Here is a 19994-nt window from a genome sequence, read left to right as displayed (position 1 = left end):
CCAGGACCTGAAGGCAGATGCTTAACGATCGAGCCACCCAGGCACCCCTCTTCGTTTTCTATTTTCCCTCTCTTTTCTTTGTCCACGGGTACTGAATTCTGAATCATTTTTTCAGATTTATTTTCCAGTTTACTTGTTCTGTTTTCAGCAGTTTCTAATATATTTTTAGGGGCACCTGGGTGGCTCAGTTTTTAAGCATCTGCCTTCTGCTCAGGCGTGATCCCAGGGTCCTGGGATCGAGCCCCGCATCGGGCCCCGCATCGGGCTCCGTGCTCCGCTGGGAGCCTGCTTCTTCCTCTCCTACTCCCCCTGCTGTGTTCTCTCTCTCGCTGTGTCTCTCTCTGTCAAATAAATAAATAAAGTCTTTTAAAAAATTATATTTTTAATTTCTAGAAATTATTATGTTTTCCCCCACTTCTCCCTGGTCATTTTTAGCCTCTTGTTCTTGCATTGTCTTTTCAAAATCCTAGTTATTTCTTTATTTTTATTTATTTATTTTTTTTAAAGATTTATTTATTTATTTAACAGAGAGAGAGACAGCCAGCGAGAGAGGGAACACAAGCAGGGGGAGTGGGAGAGGAAGAAGCAGGCTCCTAGCGGAGGAGCCTGATGTGGGGCTCGATCCCATAACACTGGGATCACGCCCTGAGCCGAAGGCAGACGCTTAACCGCTGTGCCACCCAGGCGCCCCCTAGTTATTTCTTTAAACATATGAAACATGTTTAATGTGTATCGTGTACCTGAACCTTCCCATACTGCAGTCCCTGCAAGGGTGACTCTGCAGTTCGGTGTTTCTGCGATCGCTTGTTTAGAGCGGCCTATGTTTCCTTCAGATTTTTATAACTGTTTGCTCTGAGCTCAAGTTTGTTAGAATTTTATTCATGGGAATCTTTCAAAGCCTAGATTTAAAGTATATTCTTCCAGGGGCGCCTGGGTGGCGCAGTCATTAAGCGTCTGCCTTCGGCTCAGGGCGTGATCCCGGAGTTCTGGGATCGAGCCCCACATCAGGCTCCTCCGCTGGGAGCCTGCTTCTTCCTCTCCCACTCCCCCTGCTTGTGTTCCCTCTCTCGCTGGCTGTCTCCCTCTGTCAAATAAATAAATAAATAAAATCTTTAAAAATAATAATAATAAAGTATATTCTTCCAGAGAGGAATTGTACTTGATTGTGTCTAGAAACCCTACTTAATTGAGACCCATCAAAATTTTTGGCTTTTTCAGCCCCCCAGGGTTTGAGGGCTTAGAAATCTCTGGAGAACCCCCCCCATCAAGGTTTATTTGAGCAAGTGTTGCCAACTCTCTTTTACACAATGAGGGTATTGCCTTTTGGTGACCCCAGCTTTATGACAGGGTCTCTGACTCAACTTCCCATTTTGTATGGATCCCAGGCTTTGTCTCTTGTACCCAAATTTGGCCTATTAAAACCCCCCGCCTGGGTCGCCAACAATCTGCAGACGGTCCTGGCCTCAGTGCTGGCTTACCATTTTTGGTTTTATGGTTTCTTATCCCTTCTCTTACTCCTTTCCCCTACTTTTCTGCCGGCCCAACAATGCATTTAAAAATATGTTTTTTAGGGGCGCCTGGGTGGCACAGCGGTTGAGCGTCTGCCTTCGGCTCAGGGCGTGATCCCGGCGATCTGGGATCGAGCCCCACATCGGGCTCTTCCGCTATGAGCCTGCTTCTTCCTCTCCCACTCCCCCTACTTGTGTTCCCTCTCTCGCTGACTGTCTCTGTCCCTGTCAAATAAATAAACAAAAAATCTTAAAAAAAATACATGTTTTTTAAAAAAGATTTTATTAATTTATTTGAGTTGGGGGAGGAGCAGAGGGGAAGGGAGAGAATCTCAAGCAGACTCCACACTGAGCATGGAGCCCGATGTGGGGCTTGATCCCACAACCCCGAGATCATGACCTGAGCCAAAACCAAGAGTCAGACGCTTAACCGACTAAGCCGTCCAGGCGCCCCTAAAAATATGTTTTTAATATTTTATCCATCATTTTGAGTGTTCTGTACCAAGAGGATTTCCCTGCGTATCTAGTCCACCATATTGTCAGAAATGGAAATCCAATGATTTTTCTTAGAAAACATGTCACTCAAGCGGGAGTACTACAAGGCAGGTAATTTCTACTTCGCAGTCAAGTATGTTTTACAAACCCAAGATTTCCCTTTCCTGCTCTGTTTCTTCGTGTATGTTTAGAGTGTCTCTGGAGAAACAGAGTTGCATAGTTGCCGTAACTGAGCACAAACTGAATGAAAGCCTTGTGAGGATAGCAATTATTGTACTAGATAATGAGATGATCACCCAGGACCACATCAAGTTGGGATAAAATAAAGATTATGGGAGAACTGACCAATTCCCTTAGAAACCTTTCTGGCAAGATCAGAGTCACCTTCCTCCACCATTTTGCAATTTGGGAGGAGGTAGGAGTTATTTCAAAATAAGTGATTTCCCTGGCTTGGGATGTAAATTTAACAGAAGATTCTGGTAAAGCCAGAAGAGGTATTTCAACATAGGTGCTTTGTCAATTTGGGGCTTTGCGGGAGGCTTCTTGACAGTTCTACTTCTGACCTTGTACAAAGTCATCCTTGTACTACGGTAGTGAAAAAAAAATCCTCCAGTAAAGGGAGTGGGGCAGAAAGCCCCACCAATCTCTGTGTCATCTTGGGCTGGAAAGAACACTTCTTAAAAGGGCTTTAGGAGGACGGATGTGTAACGATGACTTAGGATTAGTACAATTTCGGGGGAGGCTACTGAAGGCTCTGGTTTCTTTTAATATGCATGAGGCCAGCCCCTTTCCGTTCTAGGTCTTATATAAGCACGGCATTAATAACACGCCCACAATTTCACCGACAGCGTTTCTAACGGCTGGTTTCTTGGAGCGATTTGCCATATCAAGATCTCTTCTACAAAGTGACACCACCTTTCAGAAAGGGCTCTCCAGTTCTTCCTCCCCTGCACCCAGAGCTCCCACAGAACAAGAGCCGCGTGAAAATCTATTAACCCTGCGTCCTGTACTCAGCCTGGGATTTCAAATACAGCCTAGGATTTCATAATTTTTTAGTAACACCATTTTTCCCCCCATATAGAGTTCCACCTTTCTTTCCTTTTTTCTTTTTTTAAAATAATTACTTAATTAATTAATTAAGTTATTTAGTTAGTTATTTAGAGCACGAGGGCGGCGCCAGCACTCCCGAGGGGAGGGGCAGAAGGAGGGAGAAAGAGTTGGCTCTAAGCTGAACGCAGAGCCTAAGGGGCTTGAGGTGGGACTTGATCACATGATCCTGAGATCCTGACCTGTTCTGAAACCAAGAGTCTGTGGCTTATGAGACTGAACCACCCAGGCTCCCCTTGAGTTACACTTTTTTTTTTTTAAGATTTATGTATTTATGTATTTATTTATTTATTTCAGAGAGAGAGAGAGAAGAAAGCACAAGTGTGCGCAGGGGTGAGGGGCAGAGGGAAAAGCAGACTCCCCACTGGGCAGGGAGCCCGATGAGGGCTCGATCCCGGGGCTCTAACCCCGGGACTCCAGGACCATGACCCCAGCAGAAGGCAGATGCTTAAACAACTGAGCCACCCAGTCTCCCCCAATGGCATATTTTTATGACAAAGCTTCCAAGAGCAAAACAAAGGTCTGTCCTGGTCTGCCTTTCTGTCCGTGGAAATAATGGTGGTGGTGCGCTGTTGCCAAGACCGATGAGACGGGTCGAAAGGGAGTCTCAGTTCCTTGGCCAGTTGGTGGAGTCGTCTGACTGCGTTAGCGAGGCGCCTTCAACCCGCCGGGCGTGTAAGGAGGAGTTTCGCTGATGGGCACATCCCACGTCTGGCAGCGCTCCCAGCACCGGGCAGGGAGATGTAGCCTTCCCCAGCAGGCTTGGCACATGCCCACACTTCCGCGGTTACAGCCGAGCTTTGCTTCCACTCCTGGTTTATGCCACTACACGTCTCAGAGCGTATCAGACCTTGAAAGTTATCTGTTCACCGGACATGGGTGCGTCGATGATGGCTGGCTCCCTCCCCCAAGCCCTATTTAAAATTTGTACCTTTGCAGAGGGTGTACCCGTATCTGCACCAGGAGCTCCAGGGGCTCTGCCCCCCGGCGTGCCGTTAGCTGTGGTTTCTGGGGTGTGGGACATGGAATCTATTTTCATCCAACTTGGCCCCAGCCCAGAGGTTCCAGGCCGCTGAAGCCGGGAGGTAACTGATGGGATTTCGGCCTGATGGGCGGAGCTTGTGTTTCTCCTTCCAGTATCCTTACCGTGGAGCACTGTGTTCATTCTGATTTCTGGATCACATTTTTTTCTAAGTTTTTTCAGGCTAAAAAAAAACCTCCGTCGTCTTTGCCCTTTCATTACCTCTCGGTGTATTCAGTGTACCATCAGCTTCTTCAGCTATCTTCTGTAGGTCACACATAATGCCGCAGCTCCCGCCCTGGGCAGCTGAGGCGGTCCCTTGTCCTTTGTTTTGCTCCTCAACAGCTGACATCTGGCTGCTATTTAAAAATTACATTAATTAGGGGCACCTGGGTGGCTCAGTCAGTTGTGTCTGACTCTTGGTTGAAGCTCAGGTCGTGATCTCAGGGTTGTGGGGATCTGCGCTCATTGGGGAATCTGCTGTCCTTCTCCCTCCCCCTCTGCCCCCCCATGTGTATTCATGCTCTCTCTAAAGTAAATAAAGAAAAAAATCTTTAAAAAATGACATTAATTAGCCCACTATATGTGAATATAGATAACATTTTTGTGAAAAATAATTATTTTCCATATTGAAAAATATGTAGTGAGAAGAGTGGCATTCTTTTACATTTTTGCAAATATCTTTAATGTCTGTTGCAACAGACAGCTGGATTCTCCTGTCTGCTTCTACACCCCATCTGTTGCGATATCACATGTTGTATGGCTTCTGGAACATTCCATGATGCATGAGAGAAGTGTAAGAAAAGGCAAATAGCATCTTATATTATGAAAATGGTTTGGGCCACTTAGAAAAGGCCTCAGGGACACCCCCCCCCCCAAGAGTTCCCAGACCACACTGAATACCTGTAATCTAGAGTGGGAGTTAGTATGCTTTTCCTTAAAGGGCCATATTGTAAATACTTTAGGCTTAACCTGTCGCAGCTATTGAACTCTGATGTGGTATCAGGAAAGCCGCTCTAGTAACATGTAAACAAATGGGCGTGACCATGTTGCCACAAAAACTTATTTACAAAAAACCTGCAGGGGGTGGGAGGAGGTGGGCTGGATTTGGTACAATAAGCCAACTCCTGGTCTACAGCCCCGAGCTTGCAGGGGTCCTGGGTTTAGGGCTTGTGCCACAAAAGGGAGAGGACAGTGCCCTCTGATTCATCCTAGCCAGGCCCCTTCCAGAGGAAGAGAAAAGGAATTTCTCAGAGAAGACGGGATCTTGTGTTTTAATGACCCTAGTTCCCAATTGGTAAGATCCATAGTCTCCACCTCTACTTAGACATCCCTCGGCCAGCTCTGCTTCTCCCCTGGCCCGAGCCTCTGACCTGCAATTCTGCTGCTTATTGGGAAGCAGATGCCCCCCCAACTCTGGAGAAGCTGTCCTGGCCGTCACTGCCTCGCCCGCCCCCTCGGGTCATGGGCACCTGGGCAGGCAGTGCAAGCTAGCCAAGTGGGCCAGCCACCCCCCAACTCCTGAGCCAGGCCACCTTAGTGACATGTCATCTGTGCTTCTCTTTCCTTTGGGAGCCTCTTGCCCACACACCCCTGTTCCCAGGGGGACCAAAGCTGTCTTCCGACCTGAGTCTTAACATGCCTCTTACCACTCTTGCCCACCCCGTGCCCTTAGACCTGCTGCGAATAAAAAGGCTCCCAGTGAGCAGGTGTTTTTCTCCCTCTGCTGCAAAGGCGAAGAACTCCTGGTTCCCGTTCCTCTGTGGATCCAAGTGTCTGACCTGACATTTCCTCTGCTTATTCCCATTCGTCCCTTGGTCCTTCCTCTGACTCCGCCTCCCTCCTCGCAGCCCTTGGCAACCTGGCCTGCGCCGGGTGCTCTCTGGCTGGGAGAGCCGCCTCCGGACCCCAGACTGGCCTGGGCACGAAGGGAAACAGCTTTGCCTGGACAGAGCCTGGGGCCGCCTGAGCAACTGGTATCAAATGCACCTGCCCTTCCTCAGCCCTCCACCAGCTTCATCTTCCTTTGCTGTCCTTGTCTTCTCTACCAGGGTAATGAGGTCACCGCAGGGGGGTCTGATACTACTGGGCAAAGGCTGGAGTCTGAGTATCGTAGGGTGGGGCAGGCTCCAGACTAGTCTCCTTGGCTATCAGAAGGGGACCCCCCATGCATGCCCCAAACTAGCTTGCCCAGTTTCATTCCCCAGAAGAAGATTGTGCGCCACCATCCTGGGAAGAGACTCATCTGTTCGTCTGCCTACCACTTACAGACTCAACCAGGAAGCTACTGCTCTTTGGCTTTAAAAACAGAACATTCGAGCTCGACTTTTATGGTCTTGTGAAGCACACTGCGCTCATGCCCACCCGCACCTGGTCTCTGCCCCTGCCCGGCCTCGTCCAGCTGCTCAGGAGCCGTTCTCAGGGGGCCCTCCGTGGAGACTTGGTAGATTTACGAGTTCAGCCTTGGCCGAGACCTTCTCCCCATGGCTCCCAGCCACCGTTCAGCTGCGCTCCCACGTCCCCTGCGGCCCGCGGCTGGGACGTTCTGTGTCTTTGTCTGCCTCCACCCCAACTTGCTGAGACACCCCTCAGCCCCTTTCCCCTGCTGCCCTGTCCAGCCCGGACGAGGATCAGTGACTCGTCATGCCAGAGCCTCGTTTAGTCTCACAGTGACAGTGGTGGCTCTAGGGCTACCTGTGTTGGGACTCGAGTCAGCCTGGCCCATCCCCTCCCGCTCTGAGGCACTGAAGTTTGAACAGAAAGCTGGTTCCTACTCTGTCTGGACTTTAGGGGCCTTTGAGTTTGAACCTGAACCTGATCTGGAAAGTTACTTTTAGTGTGTGTAGACTCTATGATTAGTCCTCAAATTATTTCTTCAGAGCCAGAGAGAAATTCCACTAAAGCTTTCGGAGATCTCCGGCACCCCGTGGCGAGACTTAAGGAGTGCTTGGGAGGACGGAGCCCGTGGGGAGGAGCTTCCTCTGGGGGAGCTTATCTGTAGACAGATTGTAGAAATAACTCCAGACCCAGTGAGGCCTGAGGCCAAAATCATACAAAGAACCCACTGAACCCAGGCCTGTCTTGTTTTTCCTGGAGGTTAGGTTTCTAACATAATGGAGAGAGAAGACTAATTATCATCCCTGGAAAAGATAAGTGTTCTCCTTCTAAGGTCCTTCAAGGGCGTAATCAGGCCCACCAATAGCCTTCAGATGCAAGGCCTTCAGGTGCTGTCTGTCTCGGTTCCGGTAGGCCTGCCTCTGGGATAAGATCATGTCAAAGCAGGCAGCTGGGACCATTGAAAAGTTTCTCTGGAAACTGGAATGCAAGCAATGCGAGCTTTCTGGCTTAACCCGTAAATATAAGGCATATCAAGAGAAGAGTGGAAGGGCGCAGGGCCCGGAGAGGGAGGAAATGTAGGGATGACGGGCAGCTGGAGAGACCACAGTGCAGACGAGATCCCTAAATTCTCCCCTGCCCCTTGGACATCAGGCAGGTCTCGTAGAACAATAACAAACAGGCTCCCTTCAGTTTCCGTCTGGCTACGTGACCCTGGCCCATTTCTGTTCACACTCACAGCCGCCCAGAGCCTGTCCAGCCCTTGGCTTTCCCATTGGCACCGGCGACTGCTGTCATCCTAGGCTACCTCTGCACCTGCTCATCCAGAGGGTTTGTGGGAAGCTTAGGGGAGAAAGCAGGGGGCGGCGCCCTAACTCAACGTCCAACCCAGGCACACCCCTTCCTCTCCCACGTCCTTGCAGCTGCCACAGCACCCGCCTCCCCCAGGGCTCCTGCGTACCCTCCCGTTGCTGAAGGGCCCACTGCTTTCCCTGGTCTGCGTGCTGGAACCTGGGAGCCGAACCCGAGTCCGTCTGATGCGAGGAGTGAGAGTCAGAGGGAAGACGGGCCCGGGCCGGGAGAGAACCCAGGTCCCTAAGCTCGTAGTCTAGGAGAAAAAGGCAAGTGTGATGCTCATTTGTCACTGAGAGCTGGGGAGCGCGGCCTCGCGGGAGAGGGAGCGTCTGCCTCTTCAGAGACTTGGGGCCCGGCCTCTGCCTCCTTTGTTCTTTGGCTTGAGGTGGTGGCTGTGGTTGAGTCGAGGCCAGAGCTCCCCAGGCCTCCAGCATAGAGACGAGATCGCATGGGCCACTTCTGCAAGACACGGGGATGGAAAGTGAGTACTGCTCGCTACTGTGGCCCCTTGTCGTCCTTGGCACCCCAAACTTGGCCTTCCCTAGCCCCCCTCCCTGAGACCTCCCCCACCATGACTGCTGTGTTGACAGTGGTCTTGGGCTCACCCCCGCGTACGGCCCCATGCCTTCTCCTGACCCCCCGAGGTAGAGAGGCTCGTGAGGAGCTGAGGAGAGCAAGGGCCCTGAAAGGAGCCCCCCCACGGTGGGGAGGGAGGTGGATGGCAGAGCCGCAGCAGCCAGGGGCTGGGCAGTGGGGAGGGCAGCAGAGCCGGGCCAAGGAGAGGCTCCTCCTGACACTGAACAGTCCTGACCTCTTCTCTTGCCCAGCCCCGACCCAAGTACCCCTGGCCACACTTCTCGGTGCTGCCATTCCATCTAAGGCGGGGACCTCCTTGCACATCCTTCCAGCGGGAGCGTGACAACCCCAGAAAACACCAGTTGACTCTGCTCGGAGGGGTGCCCTCCTCTCGGCAGCCCCTCTATGGGGGGAGGGGAGCACCAAAGGGCCACTGCTCCCCGCTAACTATCCCGCGGCACCACGCTGCCCGAGTTCTGGACAGAACCGCCTCTCATCTCTTCATTCTTCAGTGTGTTTATTCATCACCTCCTACATGCAAGGGCCTGACTTGGGTCGTCACTTTACGGCTAAGGAAACGACTCTGCCACTGTCGGCATTTCAGAGTTGCCCCCATTTAGTCTCAAGTTCTTGCATTTTAGCTATATTTGCATGAAAGAAAAAAAAATCTCAAGTTTCAAGACATTTCAGAACTACAGTGTTTAGGGGAGAGAGATGGTGAACATACTCTCTGTAAAAACAAGGCTGACCCCGTTCCAGTGCTTCTAGCCTCGGAGGGCAGAGATGACTCGTCCTTTATAACAGTTACACTCTGTGACCAGCAGCAAACAGCACCCTTGGCCTGCTTGGTGGCTGTGCGCGTGGGCCCTGAGGTCAGACACCCTCGGGCTCAAACGGCATTGAGCCACTCTATCTGTCTGAGATTCAATTTCCTCATCTGTAAAGTAATCCTCATTGAGTTCTCGTGTGGACAAGAAGACGGAAAGGACTGGAGTGCTAAGCGCGGCTCCTGGCATAACTTTAGCTCCCAAATAACGTTACTGCTGTTAACTGCGATGCCAAGTGTGGCTTATTATACTTTGCGCTCATGATCTCATTTCATATCAGAGGGGATGTGAGGCTCATATTATCTTCCCTTTCATGTACGACCAAGCTGAGGCTCAGGAAAGGCAGGTCCTGGTCTAGGAGGTGGTGCATGCAGGAAGCACCCCCCCCCCGCCCCCCTGCTGGCCCCTCCCCCACCCCAGCTTGACTGCTTCTCCCCTGAGGCTTTCGGAGACCTTGTTCTCCCAGAGGGGAATCCCTCCTATGGCCACAAGTCCAGGGGACACTGAGGCATTATATGATGCTGGGGTCATGTGCCCTGGAATCTAGGACTCAGCCGGTGTGGTTTCCTTTCCCAGGCCCCAACCCCGGAAACTGCTCCTTTTTCTCCTCTGCCATGAGGCACCCCGGAGTCTTGGGGCCTCTGTGAATTTCCCTCCTCTTGGAGGAACCGCATTTTCACGAAGTCATTTCCAATCACCACCCCCACTGCACTCAGGGTCAGCGGATTCCCAAGAGCCAGCCTTGGCTCCTCTCCCTCTGAGAGAGCAGGAAGCAGCCGGTCCCCGGTCCCCGTGTCAGCTCTGCTCGGGGCAGGGGGCCTCAGTCCAGTCCAGCCCCAACCCCATTCCCCAAGGCCCTGGGCTCGTGGCCTACCTTGAGAGGGTGTAGGTAGCGGAGTCCACGCAGGAAGGGTGGCCAGGTGGGGCCCGGCAGCTCGCGGCCAAGTGTGCGGGTGAGGTGGGCTATGTAGCTGGTGGCCAGCACCAGCACGTCCAGCTTGGAGAGCTTGGTGTCGGGCGGCACAGCGGGCAGAGCGGCCTGCAGGGCCAGGAACGCCTGGCGCAGTGTCCTCACCCGGCTCCGCTCCCGTGCGGCGTTCTTGGGACTGGCCTCGCTCTGCACAGAGGACCCCAGGTGAGTGGGTCTGACTGGACCCCCATCTGCCCCTGTTTCTAAGAGCGTTCTAGTGTGAGGTCTCCTTCCAGAGCAGTCATGCACTGAACAGCAGAGACCCGAGGACCTCATGCCCTCTTTGTCCGCTCTCAGTCCTGCCTTGCTTTACGGCTGAGGAAATGGAGAGAAGGTGTCACTCCGGGTCAGGTGGCAGCAGGGTGGCAAGGCTGAGCTCAGAAGCCGAGAGTCCTTTCCTTTCTCTAACACTCTAGCCCTGCTCCATCCACACCCAAGTCTGAATGCTGCTTATCAGGGTGCCCTGGGACCACAGGAAACGCAGAGCCTCCCCTGCTCTGTAGGGCTGACCCTTGCCCAGCCAGGTCCTGCGATGAAGACACAGCCACAGTAAAGAAGAAAGGACCCCCAAGCAGGGGCCAAACCCCACTCCTGGCCCCAGCACTGGCTGCTGCTCTGGAGCTGTGGGGAATTCACCCCATTCCTCTAGGCCTCAGTTTCCCCCAGAGAAGTGAGCTGGGCCAGCTCGCTGAGCCATGCTCTGGTTGAGACCAGCTGAATTATCCCAACCCCCCAAGCGTGAAGCCTTGGAGTCTAAGGCGCCAGTGTTCCCCTCTTGGGCAGGGACGCTAATGCTGGGTGAGGGTTTGCTCTGGGAGGTGACCCCGAAGCCCCCCAACCCCTGCCTCCCCCTGCGCCTGCCGCAGGTCCAGGGTTTCCTTACCCGGCCACGAGCCAGGCTCCTGGCCCTGACCCCGCATGGGCTGGGGGCGGCTCTGCTCCACCTTCGGTCGCTCCAGCTCGTCTCTTCCCACAGGTCCTGCCTGGTTCTGCTCAGGCGGCTCCTCTCCCTGCCAGGGCCTGCCACCAGCTGCTGGGCCAGAGCCGGCTTCCGCCCCACTCCCGGCCCGGCGGGTGCCCTTCTGACCTCCCTCTGTAACATGCCGCACCCCTGGGGGGGGATGCTGCAGGCCGTAGGATGGGAACACAGGGCCCGAGGGAGCCCGTGGGCTCGAGATCACGGGCAGGCTGGTCGCCCCGCCAGCAACGCCTCTATCTGAGGGAGCTGGCGCCAAGTCAGGCCCGCTTCGCTCCTTGCTCTGGGAACACGGCCCACCCGGCACAGCCCCCGCGAGAAGCCTCCTGCCTGCCTCCCAACCAGCTCCGGGGTGGGTGTACCGATGCCGGGAGTGGCCAAGGCCCGGGGGGAGGCCGCTGCTGAAGAAGGCCAGAGGGTGGTGGGAAGGGAGCTCCCTTCCCAGAGCCCCGCCTGACTCTGACCCTAGTCCCGCGTGGCACATGCAGCCCTAGCTTTGAGGCTCAAGTCCCCGGCAGGGCCCTGAACCCCCTGCTCTGCCAGAAGCCTGCCTGCACACATCCCTCAAAGGACCTTTCCTCCCCTTGCCCATGAACGTGACCTTCCAGCCACAGGCGCTACGCCCCATCCCCCAAGCAGGCCTCCTGCTCCCAACCCAGGGCTTCTCCAGCCCCAGAATACCTTCCTCCAGGTGGAAAGGCTGCCCTCGTCTGTTGGGTTATGCCCCTCATTTGTGAGGATTTCTTCAAACCCCACAGAGCCCAGAGCCCGTGTCTCCTTTTGATGGGTACCCTAATTGATGCATGACCACACCCTGGCTGCTTCCCTCACAGCTCAGTGTTCTTGGATCACTGCGTGCCGGGCACACGTATTCTCTTATTTATTTCTCAGAACAACCTTATAAGAAAAAAGAGACGCTTATGTCCTGGTTTTACAGATGGGAAACGGGGATCGGGAGGTGACACAGCTATAAGTGATGGGGGTGGGGTGAGAGCCCAGGCAGCCAGCTAGACTTGGAAGGCTGCCCCCCAGCCTATGCCGTTCTGCCGTGGGTGGGTCACTCACATGTCTGTCCCCATACTGGACGTGAGGTCTTCGAAGGCAAGGACCAGCTGCATCTCTGCCCCACACAGCTTGCCAGGAGGAGTCAGGCTGAAGGAACAGCAAATGGGCCCTAGTAGCCCCTGCCTGTCCTCAGGTTCCAACCTCTTCTTGCAGCACAGTCCATCTGAGGTGTCCCTCGTCCGCCCATCTTGAACTCCAGGGGAGACAAAATAAGGAAAGAGAAAGGACAGAAGAGTAAAAGCGTCTGTACGGAGAGTGAGAGAGAACCGCAGCCAACCAGAGGGAGAGGAAACAGGAAGACAAGGAAAATCCACCTGAAAGGCCGTCGGTGAGGAAGTGACCACACCCGTTCTGGTATCTCCATGCTACGGAATGATGCGCCGTCACGAAAAGCAGACAGACCTCTGTAGAGTGACATGAAAATAACTCTCCAAGACGCATGGTTACGTGAGAAAAACCAAGCTGTCGATCGATATGCATGATAAAATCCCAGCCGGGATCAAACCCACCAAACACCAAGAGCTGTAAGCGCGAAGGTTTAAGTGTTTCTATGAATGTGTCGGAACTAGATAAAAAAGATGCACATCACGGGGTTTGTTTTGTTTGTTTTACTCTGGATGCCGAGAATCAGGCATTCGCCTGGGTCTGTGTACCCCGTGGCCTTCAGAACCGCCGGGCCTCCGGTTGGCTTCCCTCCCTCCCTCCCTTCCACCTTTTATCCCGTTCCCACTCTTCTTCCCTATCACCATTTCGAAGTATTTAATGTACACTCTTGCTAGTCTGTGTGGTCGTTTTCAGATATGTGCACCAATTCTCTGATACTTCTCTCTTCAAAAGGTGGCGCCTCATCCCCGTCCCCGTGAGTGTGGGCCAGGCTTAGCACTGGGCTCCTCACAGATAAAACGTGACAGGGGCTCCTGGGTGGCTCAGTGGGTTAAATGTCGGTTAAATGTCTTTCTCCGGCTCAGGACCCTGGAGTCCCTCGTAGGGCTCTGCACTCAGGAGGGAGCCTGCTTCTCCCTCTCCCTCTGCCCCTCCTCCCCCACGCTCTCTCTCGCTCACATTCTCTCAAATGAATAAAGGAAACCTTAAAAAAAAGTCAAAACAAAACGTGGCAGCAGTGTCAGCGTGCAGTTTCTGGAACTAGGTTGTAAAAGACTCTGTAGCTTCCTCCTGGGATCCCTTGGTCCTCTGGCTCTAGGGGAAGCCACAGCTGTCATGAAGGCGTCGGGTCCTGCTGAGGGGAGGCCCAGGTGTGAGGAAGGGAGCTTCTCACCAACAGCCCGCAATCACCTGCCACCATGGGAGTCACCACCTCAGAATGCCACCCCCCCCCGTGCCACCCCCCCTTCAGCCTTCAGAAGACTGCAGCCCTGGTCAACAGTTTGAGTGCGACTCAGGAGTGTCCCCGAGAGCCAGAGTCACCCAGCTACGCTGCCCTCAGCCATAGACCTTCTGACCCACAGAAGCTACAGGAGGCAACACATGTTTATTGTTGTTTAAGTTTGGGCTGATTTGTTAAGCAGCCGTAGAGAGCTCATGCAACATGTGTTACTCAACCCTGTGCATCATTGTATGAATAAAGTTAAAATTCATTAAAATGATAAAGCATTTTATATTATCAGTATATAATACAGTATTAAGTAGGTAGTAGGTATTGTACGATAAGCTTCACTGTTACTGCTTCCATTCAATCCTATGTGGGCTTTTTGTTTGTTTCATAATATTCTCTTTTTTTTTAAATTTTATTTATTTATTTGACAGAGAGAGAGAGACAGCCAGCGAGAGAGGGAACACAAGCAGGGGGAGTGGGAGAGGAAGAAGCAGGCTCCTAGCGGAGAAGCCTGATGTGGGGCTCGATCCCATAACGCCGGGATCACGCCCTGAGCCGAAGACAGACGCTTAATGACTGAGCCACCCAGGCACCCCTGTTTCATAATATTCTTAAGAGCTTATTATAAACTAGTTTCACAGGCCACAAGAAAGTAAAAGGACTACGTACAGCCTTTCGGGAAATAGGCAGGGAGCTGATAAGGGTCAAGATGAGTCTAGGGCCTTGGTGGGCGTACTCCTGGGGGAGAGGCCTTCACTTCTGGGGTGGGAGGAGGGTGCCTGCATCTCTGGAGGGGGCGTGCCCATTGGAGTTGCTCATCCAGAGGGATCCCCACCGGGGGACCCATGGGAGGCCTCAGGCCAGGTGGCGAGCCCATCATGTCTGGAGGGGGCACCCCTTAGCCCATAGATGGGGGAACACCCCCATGGCCAGATGGATACTGGGTTGGGACCCCCCTGCAGTCCTGGCTGTGGCAGCAGCTGCAGAGGCCGCAATAATGCCTCTTCCTTGTGGGGTCATCACCTGTTGGGGTGGCCCACCAACCTCCCAAGTCCTGCAGGATCCTGGGGCCCTGGAACACCAGCTGGGACTCTTGTGCCAGCAGCTCTGCTGATCTGGGGGCCCCCCACAGCTCAGCAAGTGGCCATGCTAGTATCTTTGGGAGGAGGTCCCTCTACTGTCATTGAGACCAGGTTCCCCACTGGGTTAACTGACCGAGTATTGCCAGAGTGCCATCCAGAGCGGCGGCAGAGTCTGCACGTCCAAGAGCCCTGCTCAGGGCCCTCAGCCCCACGTGCTCAACACCACCTGGTATCAACCAGATTCCCAGTTTTGTGGTAGGATAGCTATAAAGGGCTGCTTTAATTTGCCTTTATCTGGTAACTGACAAGCTCAAGCATCCTTTGTGTGTGGCGCTTGGTGGGAGATTGCATTTCATTTTTCTCCATATAGGGAGACTGTTTTCCCAACATCACCTGCTGAACAGTCCATTCTGTCTCCCTGCTCAGGTGCAGCTCCCACTTTATCATATAATAAGTTCCCATATTTATTCATTGGTCAATTTCTGAGTTCTCTATTCCGTCCTGCTGATCTTTTTGTCTGTGTTTGAGCTAATAGCACACGGCTTTTATTGTTATGACTTTGTAGCATGTCTTATTATTTGGTAGGATAAAGCTCCCCTCTTTCCTCCTATTTTTCAAGGTTGGCTTCGTTATTTCTGGACCCTTATTTTTCCATTTAGATTCTAGAGAAAGTTCATTGGGTTCCTAGAAAGTTCAACTGAAATTTTGATTGGGATTTTATTGAATACATGGGTTGATTTGGGGAGAATTGCCATCTTTATACTTTTGAGTCAAACATTCCAAGAACATGAAATGTCTCTCATTTTATTTTAAATATCTTTTATATCCTTTATTAATTGCAGAATTTACTCCATGAATGTCTATGTATTCTTGCCTCAAGTGAAATAGTTTACAGTTTTGTTGAACTAAGTAGTTCACAGTTTTTATTGCTTTTGCAAATGCTCTTATTATATTTTCTTTCCTAGTTAATGATGGCTGCTATACAGAAATGCTAGCAAATTTTTAAAGTTTGTCTTGAGGGGTGCCTGGGTGGCGGCTCGGTCAGTTAAGTGTCTGCCTTTGGCTCAGGTCATGATCTCCGGGTCCTGGGATCGAGCCCCGCATCCTGCTTCTCCCTTTCCCTCTGTCTGCCACTCCCCCTGCTTGTGTTCCCTCTCTCTCAAACGAATAAGTAAAATCTTTTAAAAAAAGATCCTGTTTACTAAATAAATATATAAATAAATAAATAAATAAATAAATAAATAAATAAATAAATAAAGTTTGTTTTGAATCCAGCAACCTTGCTGAACTTTCTTAGTCTTAAAACTCTGTTGCTTTCACTGGTTTTTCTAAGTAGATTAAAAAAAAATCACAATTGTATTTCTTCCTTTCCAATTTTTATACTTGCTTCTTTTTCTTTCCTTAGAGCATTGACTTGTGCTTTTGATACTGTGTTAGCCACAAGTAATGCTAGCAGGCACCCTTTCCTCCCTGTGTAGAATGTATCTAGAATTTCTCCACTAGGTGTAATATTTGCTGTAGGCTTTTGATATATAACCTTTACCAAGTTAAGGAAGTATCCGTCTAGTCCTTGTTTGCTAAGAGGTTTTCGGTGTGTTTTTCAAATCGTAAGTAGATGCAAAACTTGATCAAATGCTTTTTCTGCATCAACTGAGATACAGTCATGATTTTCCTCCCTCAGTCTATTAATATGTTAAATTATTTTGTTGTATTTTCTGATACTAAATCTTGCTTGAGTTCCTGTGATAAATCCCATCTGCTTGTGATTAGTTTTTTTTTCTTTTTAAATACACTCTCTGATTCATATAGTTAATATGTTGTTTAGGATTTTTACAGCCATCTTGTAAGTGAAATGAGAGTCTAGTTTTCTTCTCTTTCACTGTCATTATTTGGCTTTGGGATCGAGGTTACACTAACCTCATAAAATGAGCTGGGGAGCTCTCACTCTTCTACTTTCTGGAACAACTTTTTACATAAGATAGAAATTAACCCTTCTTTGAAGTCTGGTAAAACTGACCTGTAAAACCACCGGGCCTAGTTTTCCTTTGGTGAAGAGAGGAAGAAATGTTAACTTTCACCTCAATTTCTTTGGTTTCTTATTGATGGATTGAAGTGCCTTGTTTCTTCTTATCAATACTTAATATTTTATATTTTTCTATGAATTTAGCCATTTCATTCAGGAATTTAGTGTACAAAATACTCTTAGAAATATGTCTCCAAGGAAATGAGAAGAAAACAGAAGTCCTCTTCAGCAGAAATTTTCTTTCAAAAACGTCCGCATTTCTCAGCCTTGAGAAGAACAGTGTAGAACTCTGAGAATGGCCAGGCAGTTTGCCCAGGAACAACACTTGGCCCACAAAAATGGTCATGGTCTTGGATCTCTGGTAAAACCCAAAGTTCCAGTGACTCTAAAAGGCTAACAGTTCTGTGGCTGGACTGGCAAGATTAAAATTGATTTAGGGCGCTTGGGTGGCTCAGTCAGTTAAGTGTCCAACTCTAGATTTTGGCTCAGGTCATGATCTTAAGGTTGTGAGATCAAGCCCCGAGTTGGGCTCCCTGCTGAGCATGGTACCTGCTTAAAGAGTCTCTCTCTCCCTCTCCCTCTGCCCAACCCCTGCCCCTGCTCACGCGCACTCTCTCTCTCTCTCTCAAAAAAAGAGCAAGCATGTCTATGGGAAGTACAGCCCCTTTGGGGGCAGACATTGTTCTAATCTTGAGAGAACTGCCTATCAGGACCTCAGGACAGAAGAATGGCATTTTGAAGGATAGAGCAAAAATATATTTTTCAGACATAACAGAACTGTCTTTTGTCCTCCCATATATATGTTAGCTACCTGGATGGTAGTAGATGCCAACCTTTCGGTGATGAGCTAAAAGTCAGCAGGGGCTCCCATCCCAAGATCCTCAGACCAGGTTCAAAAAGCCACCCACAGAAAATTCTAGGGAGCTCATTGGACAGTCCAGAGTTTCTTGCATTCTAACCATCCGTGAGATGAGGAGTGGCCCATGGAATGAATGGTGGATATTCCTAGGCTTTTAGTTCAATATTCTTTCTTAAAAGTCATTAAGTTGTTGCTAAGACAGACGTCTCCCAGAAGCTTCCATCTGAAATTTAATCAGGTCAGTGCCAAAGTCAGACTTATAGAGGAATCCATGGAAACCCTTCCAGTTGGTAAATGCGTAGTATCTCTTTCCTTCTGTAAGAACTTACCTATCAGAGAAGAAGGGAGATCTGACTCCAACTTTTCTGAGCCTTGGCAGGACACAGAGTAGGAAGGAAGAAAGTATTGAAGCCACACTCAGAGCCATGTGGAAAGAGATCTTCTTGTGCCAAGTGCCTTTTCAGAGTTAGGTGACCTGGACACCCTTGGGGAGCTCCCCTACCTGAAGGCTCAGTCCTCAGAAGGACCACAAGGTCATGGTCAGATGAACCTGGGACTCTCAGGCTATCACCTCGGTGTTGTGTCCACTGCAGGGATGTTGGTGTATAAAGGAAAACTTACACAGTGAACAACAGTGTGGTGAACCAGGAGAGAGTGAGACTGATGTACAAGGAGGGGCACTTCCCAGGCCAGAAGGTGCAGAGGCCATTTCTAGCATTCCACCATCTTCAAGCTGATCTCCAAGGCAGTGGGGTTCTGCATGGTGAAACTCGTCTCCAGGGCACAGCTCCAGTCCATGCTGTGCCTGGCTATCTCTGTGGCACGGTACTACCTGTATGAATGTGTGTGGGTGGCTCTTCGAAGCGGAACTTTGTCGCCACTTTATGCTTCCTCTTCAGCAGCTAGGCCACGGACACACCAGGGCAGGCTCTGCCACACTGGTCTGGGTGGGCTTCGTGGAACATGCAGGCAGCAGATGGGTGAAGGCCCAGCTTCTCTATCATGTATTGGCTTTTGAAGTTGGTCTGGGATCTCTAGTTCTTGGGTTGAACACAAACATGGTCCCAGGAACTTGTCCAGCTCGTGGAAGTTGGGCCTCATGGCTGCTCCGTTGGCCTCTACTGCTGATGACAGGTTCTCCTCTTCCTGGGTTTTGTTTCAGCACGGCGCCATCAGCCCCCCTATCACAGGCTACTTACGGCAAGAGCCCAGGCACAGCCGCATTTGGCTGTCAAGAAGGTCTAGAGAGGAAGTGGATGTAGGGTAGGAGTATCTTCCCCTCAGAACTTGAGCCCCGTCTCTCAGGAGCTGTTATTTACACTTGGAACAATGACCTCTTGGATACTGATTGAAGTCCCTTTGAAAAAGAAGTGCCTGACAAGCTCAAGATCCTTCTGCTAGGCGGTGGGGCCAATGGGAGGTGATAAGAAGAGCAGCCTTGGTGGGGCGCCTGGGTGGCACAGTCATTAAGCGCCTGCCTTTGGCTCAGGGCGTGATCCCGGCGTTCTGGGATCAAGCCCCACATCAGGCTTCTCCGCTAGGAGCCTGCTTCTTCCTCTCCCACTCCCCCTGCTTGTGTTCCCTCTCTTGCTGGCTGTCTCTCTCTGTCAAATAAATCAATAAAATCTTTAAAATAAAAAAAAAAAAAAGAAGAGCAGCCTTGGGGGCGCCTGGGTGGCTCAGTCGTTAAGCGTCTGCCTTTGGCTCAGGGCGTGATCCCCACGTCGGGCTCCTCCGCTGGGAGCCTGCTTCTTCTTCTCCCACTCCCCCTGCTTGTGTTTCCTCTCTCGCTGACTGTCCCTCTGTCAAATAAATAAAAATAAAATCTTTTTAAAAAATAAAAAAAAAAAAAGAAGAGCAGCCTTCTTCCTCCCCTTCTAGAATAGTCACTCAAACTTCTCCTGGTACCTCAAGCATTATAGAAGTGCCCTACAAGTTTCACTACTACTATGGGAACCCTCTTTTCTTATTTTTAAATCAATCTCTACTATGTCTCTAGATACTTTCTCTTTTTTTTGTTGTTCTGTATTATATTTACACCCAGCTCTCTTTTTGTTCTTAATAAGTGTTACCAGAAGTATGCTTAGCTTATCTATCTTTTCAAGGACCAGACTTTCTTTTTTTAATACTCTGTATGGTAAAAAAAAATTATTTCTAAAAAATTGTGACATAACATAAAATGTACCATTTTAACCATTTTAAGTATACAGTTCAGTGGTATTAAGTACATTCACACTGTTGTGCAAACATGACTGTCATCCATTCACAGGACATTTGTTATCTTGCAAAACTGAAAACTTTTAAAAATTTACTTACTTATTTATTTATTTATATTAGAGAGTGTGAGAGAGAGAGCATGAGCCCGGGGGGCAGGGGTGGGGGGGTGGGAAGGGGCAGAGGGAGAGGGAGAAGCAGACTCCCCGCTGAGCAGAAAACCCAACGAGGGGCTCGATCAAAGGGTC

The 19994-nt window shown here is 50.6% G+C and overlaps 2 protein-coding genes and 1 pseudogene across 2 annotated transcripts in view; 1 reads left to right on the top strand and 2 right to left on the bottom strand.

Annotated features, from left to right (window-relative positions):
- PRR30 (proline rich 30) overlaps positions 1 to 19994 on the top strand; it is a 30631-nt gene that overhangs the window by 3102 nt on the left and 7535 nt on the right. The window lies entirely within an intron of this gene.
- TCF23 (transcription factor 23) lies at positions 4694 to 11390 on the bottom strand. The gene is made up of 3 exons (XM_008700330.2): positions 11078 to 11390; positions 10099 to 10341; positions 4694 to 8280 (listed from the first exon to the last, which is right to left on the bottom strand). The coding sequence occupies exons 1-3, from the start codon at positions 11294 to 11296 to the stop codon at positions 8101 to 8103; spliced, it is 642 nt and encodes a 213-aa protein (XP_008698552.2). The 5' UTR covers positions 11297 to 11390; the 3' UTR covers positions 4694 to 8100.
- On the bottom strand, positions 14213 to 18633 carry LOC103671916 (annotated as a pseudogene).

This window comes from Ursus maritimus, unplaced genomic scaffold (assembly GCF_017311325.1).
Source record: "Ursus maritimus isolate PB19 unplaced genomic scaffold, ASM1731132v1 scaffold_6, whole genome shotgun sequence".
Lineage (NCBI taxonomy): Eukaryota > Metazoa > Chordata > Mammalia > Carnivora > Ursidae > Ursus > Ursus maritimus.
The sequence above is the reverse complement of the archived record's forward strand: the minus strand, read 5'-3'. Positions and strand labels throughout refer to the sequence as shown.

Excerpts from the sequence above, each read along its gene's own strand:
- TCF23 (XM_008700330.2), bottom strand. The coding sequence starts at position 11,296 with ATGTTACAGAGGGAGGTCAGAAGGGCACCCGCCGGGCCGGGAGTGGGG. Across the intron at positions 10,342-11,077 it reads GGAGCCTGGCTCGTGGCCGG|AGCGAGGCCAGTCCCAAGAA; the intron begins GTAAGGAAACCC and ends TCCTCTGTGCAG. Across the intron at positions 8,281-10,098 it reads GCTACCTACACCCTCTCAAG|AAGTGGCCCATGCGATCTCG; the intron begins GTAGGCCACGAG and ends CGTGTCTTGCAG.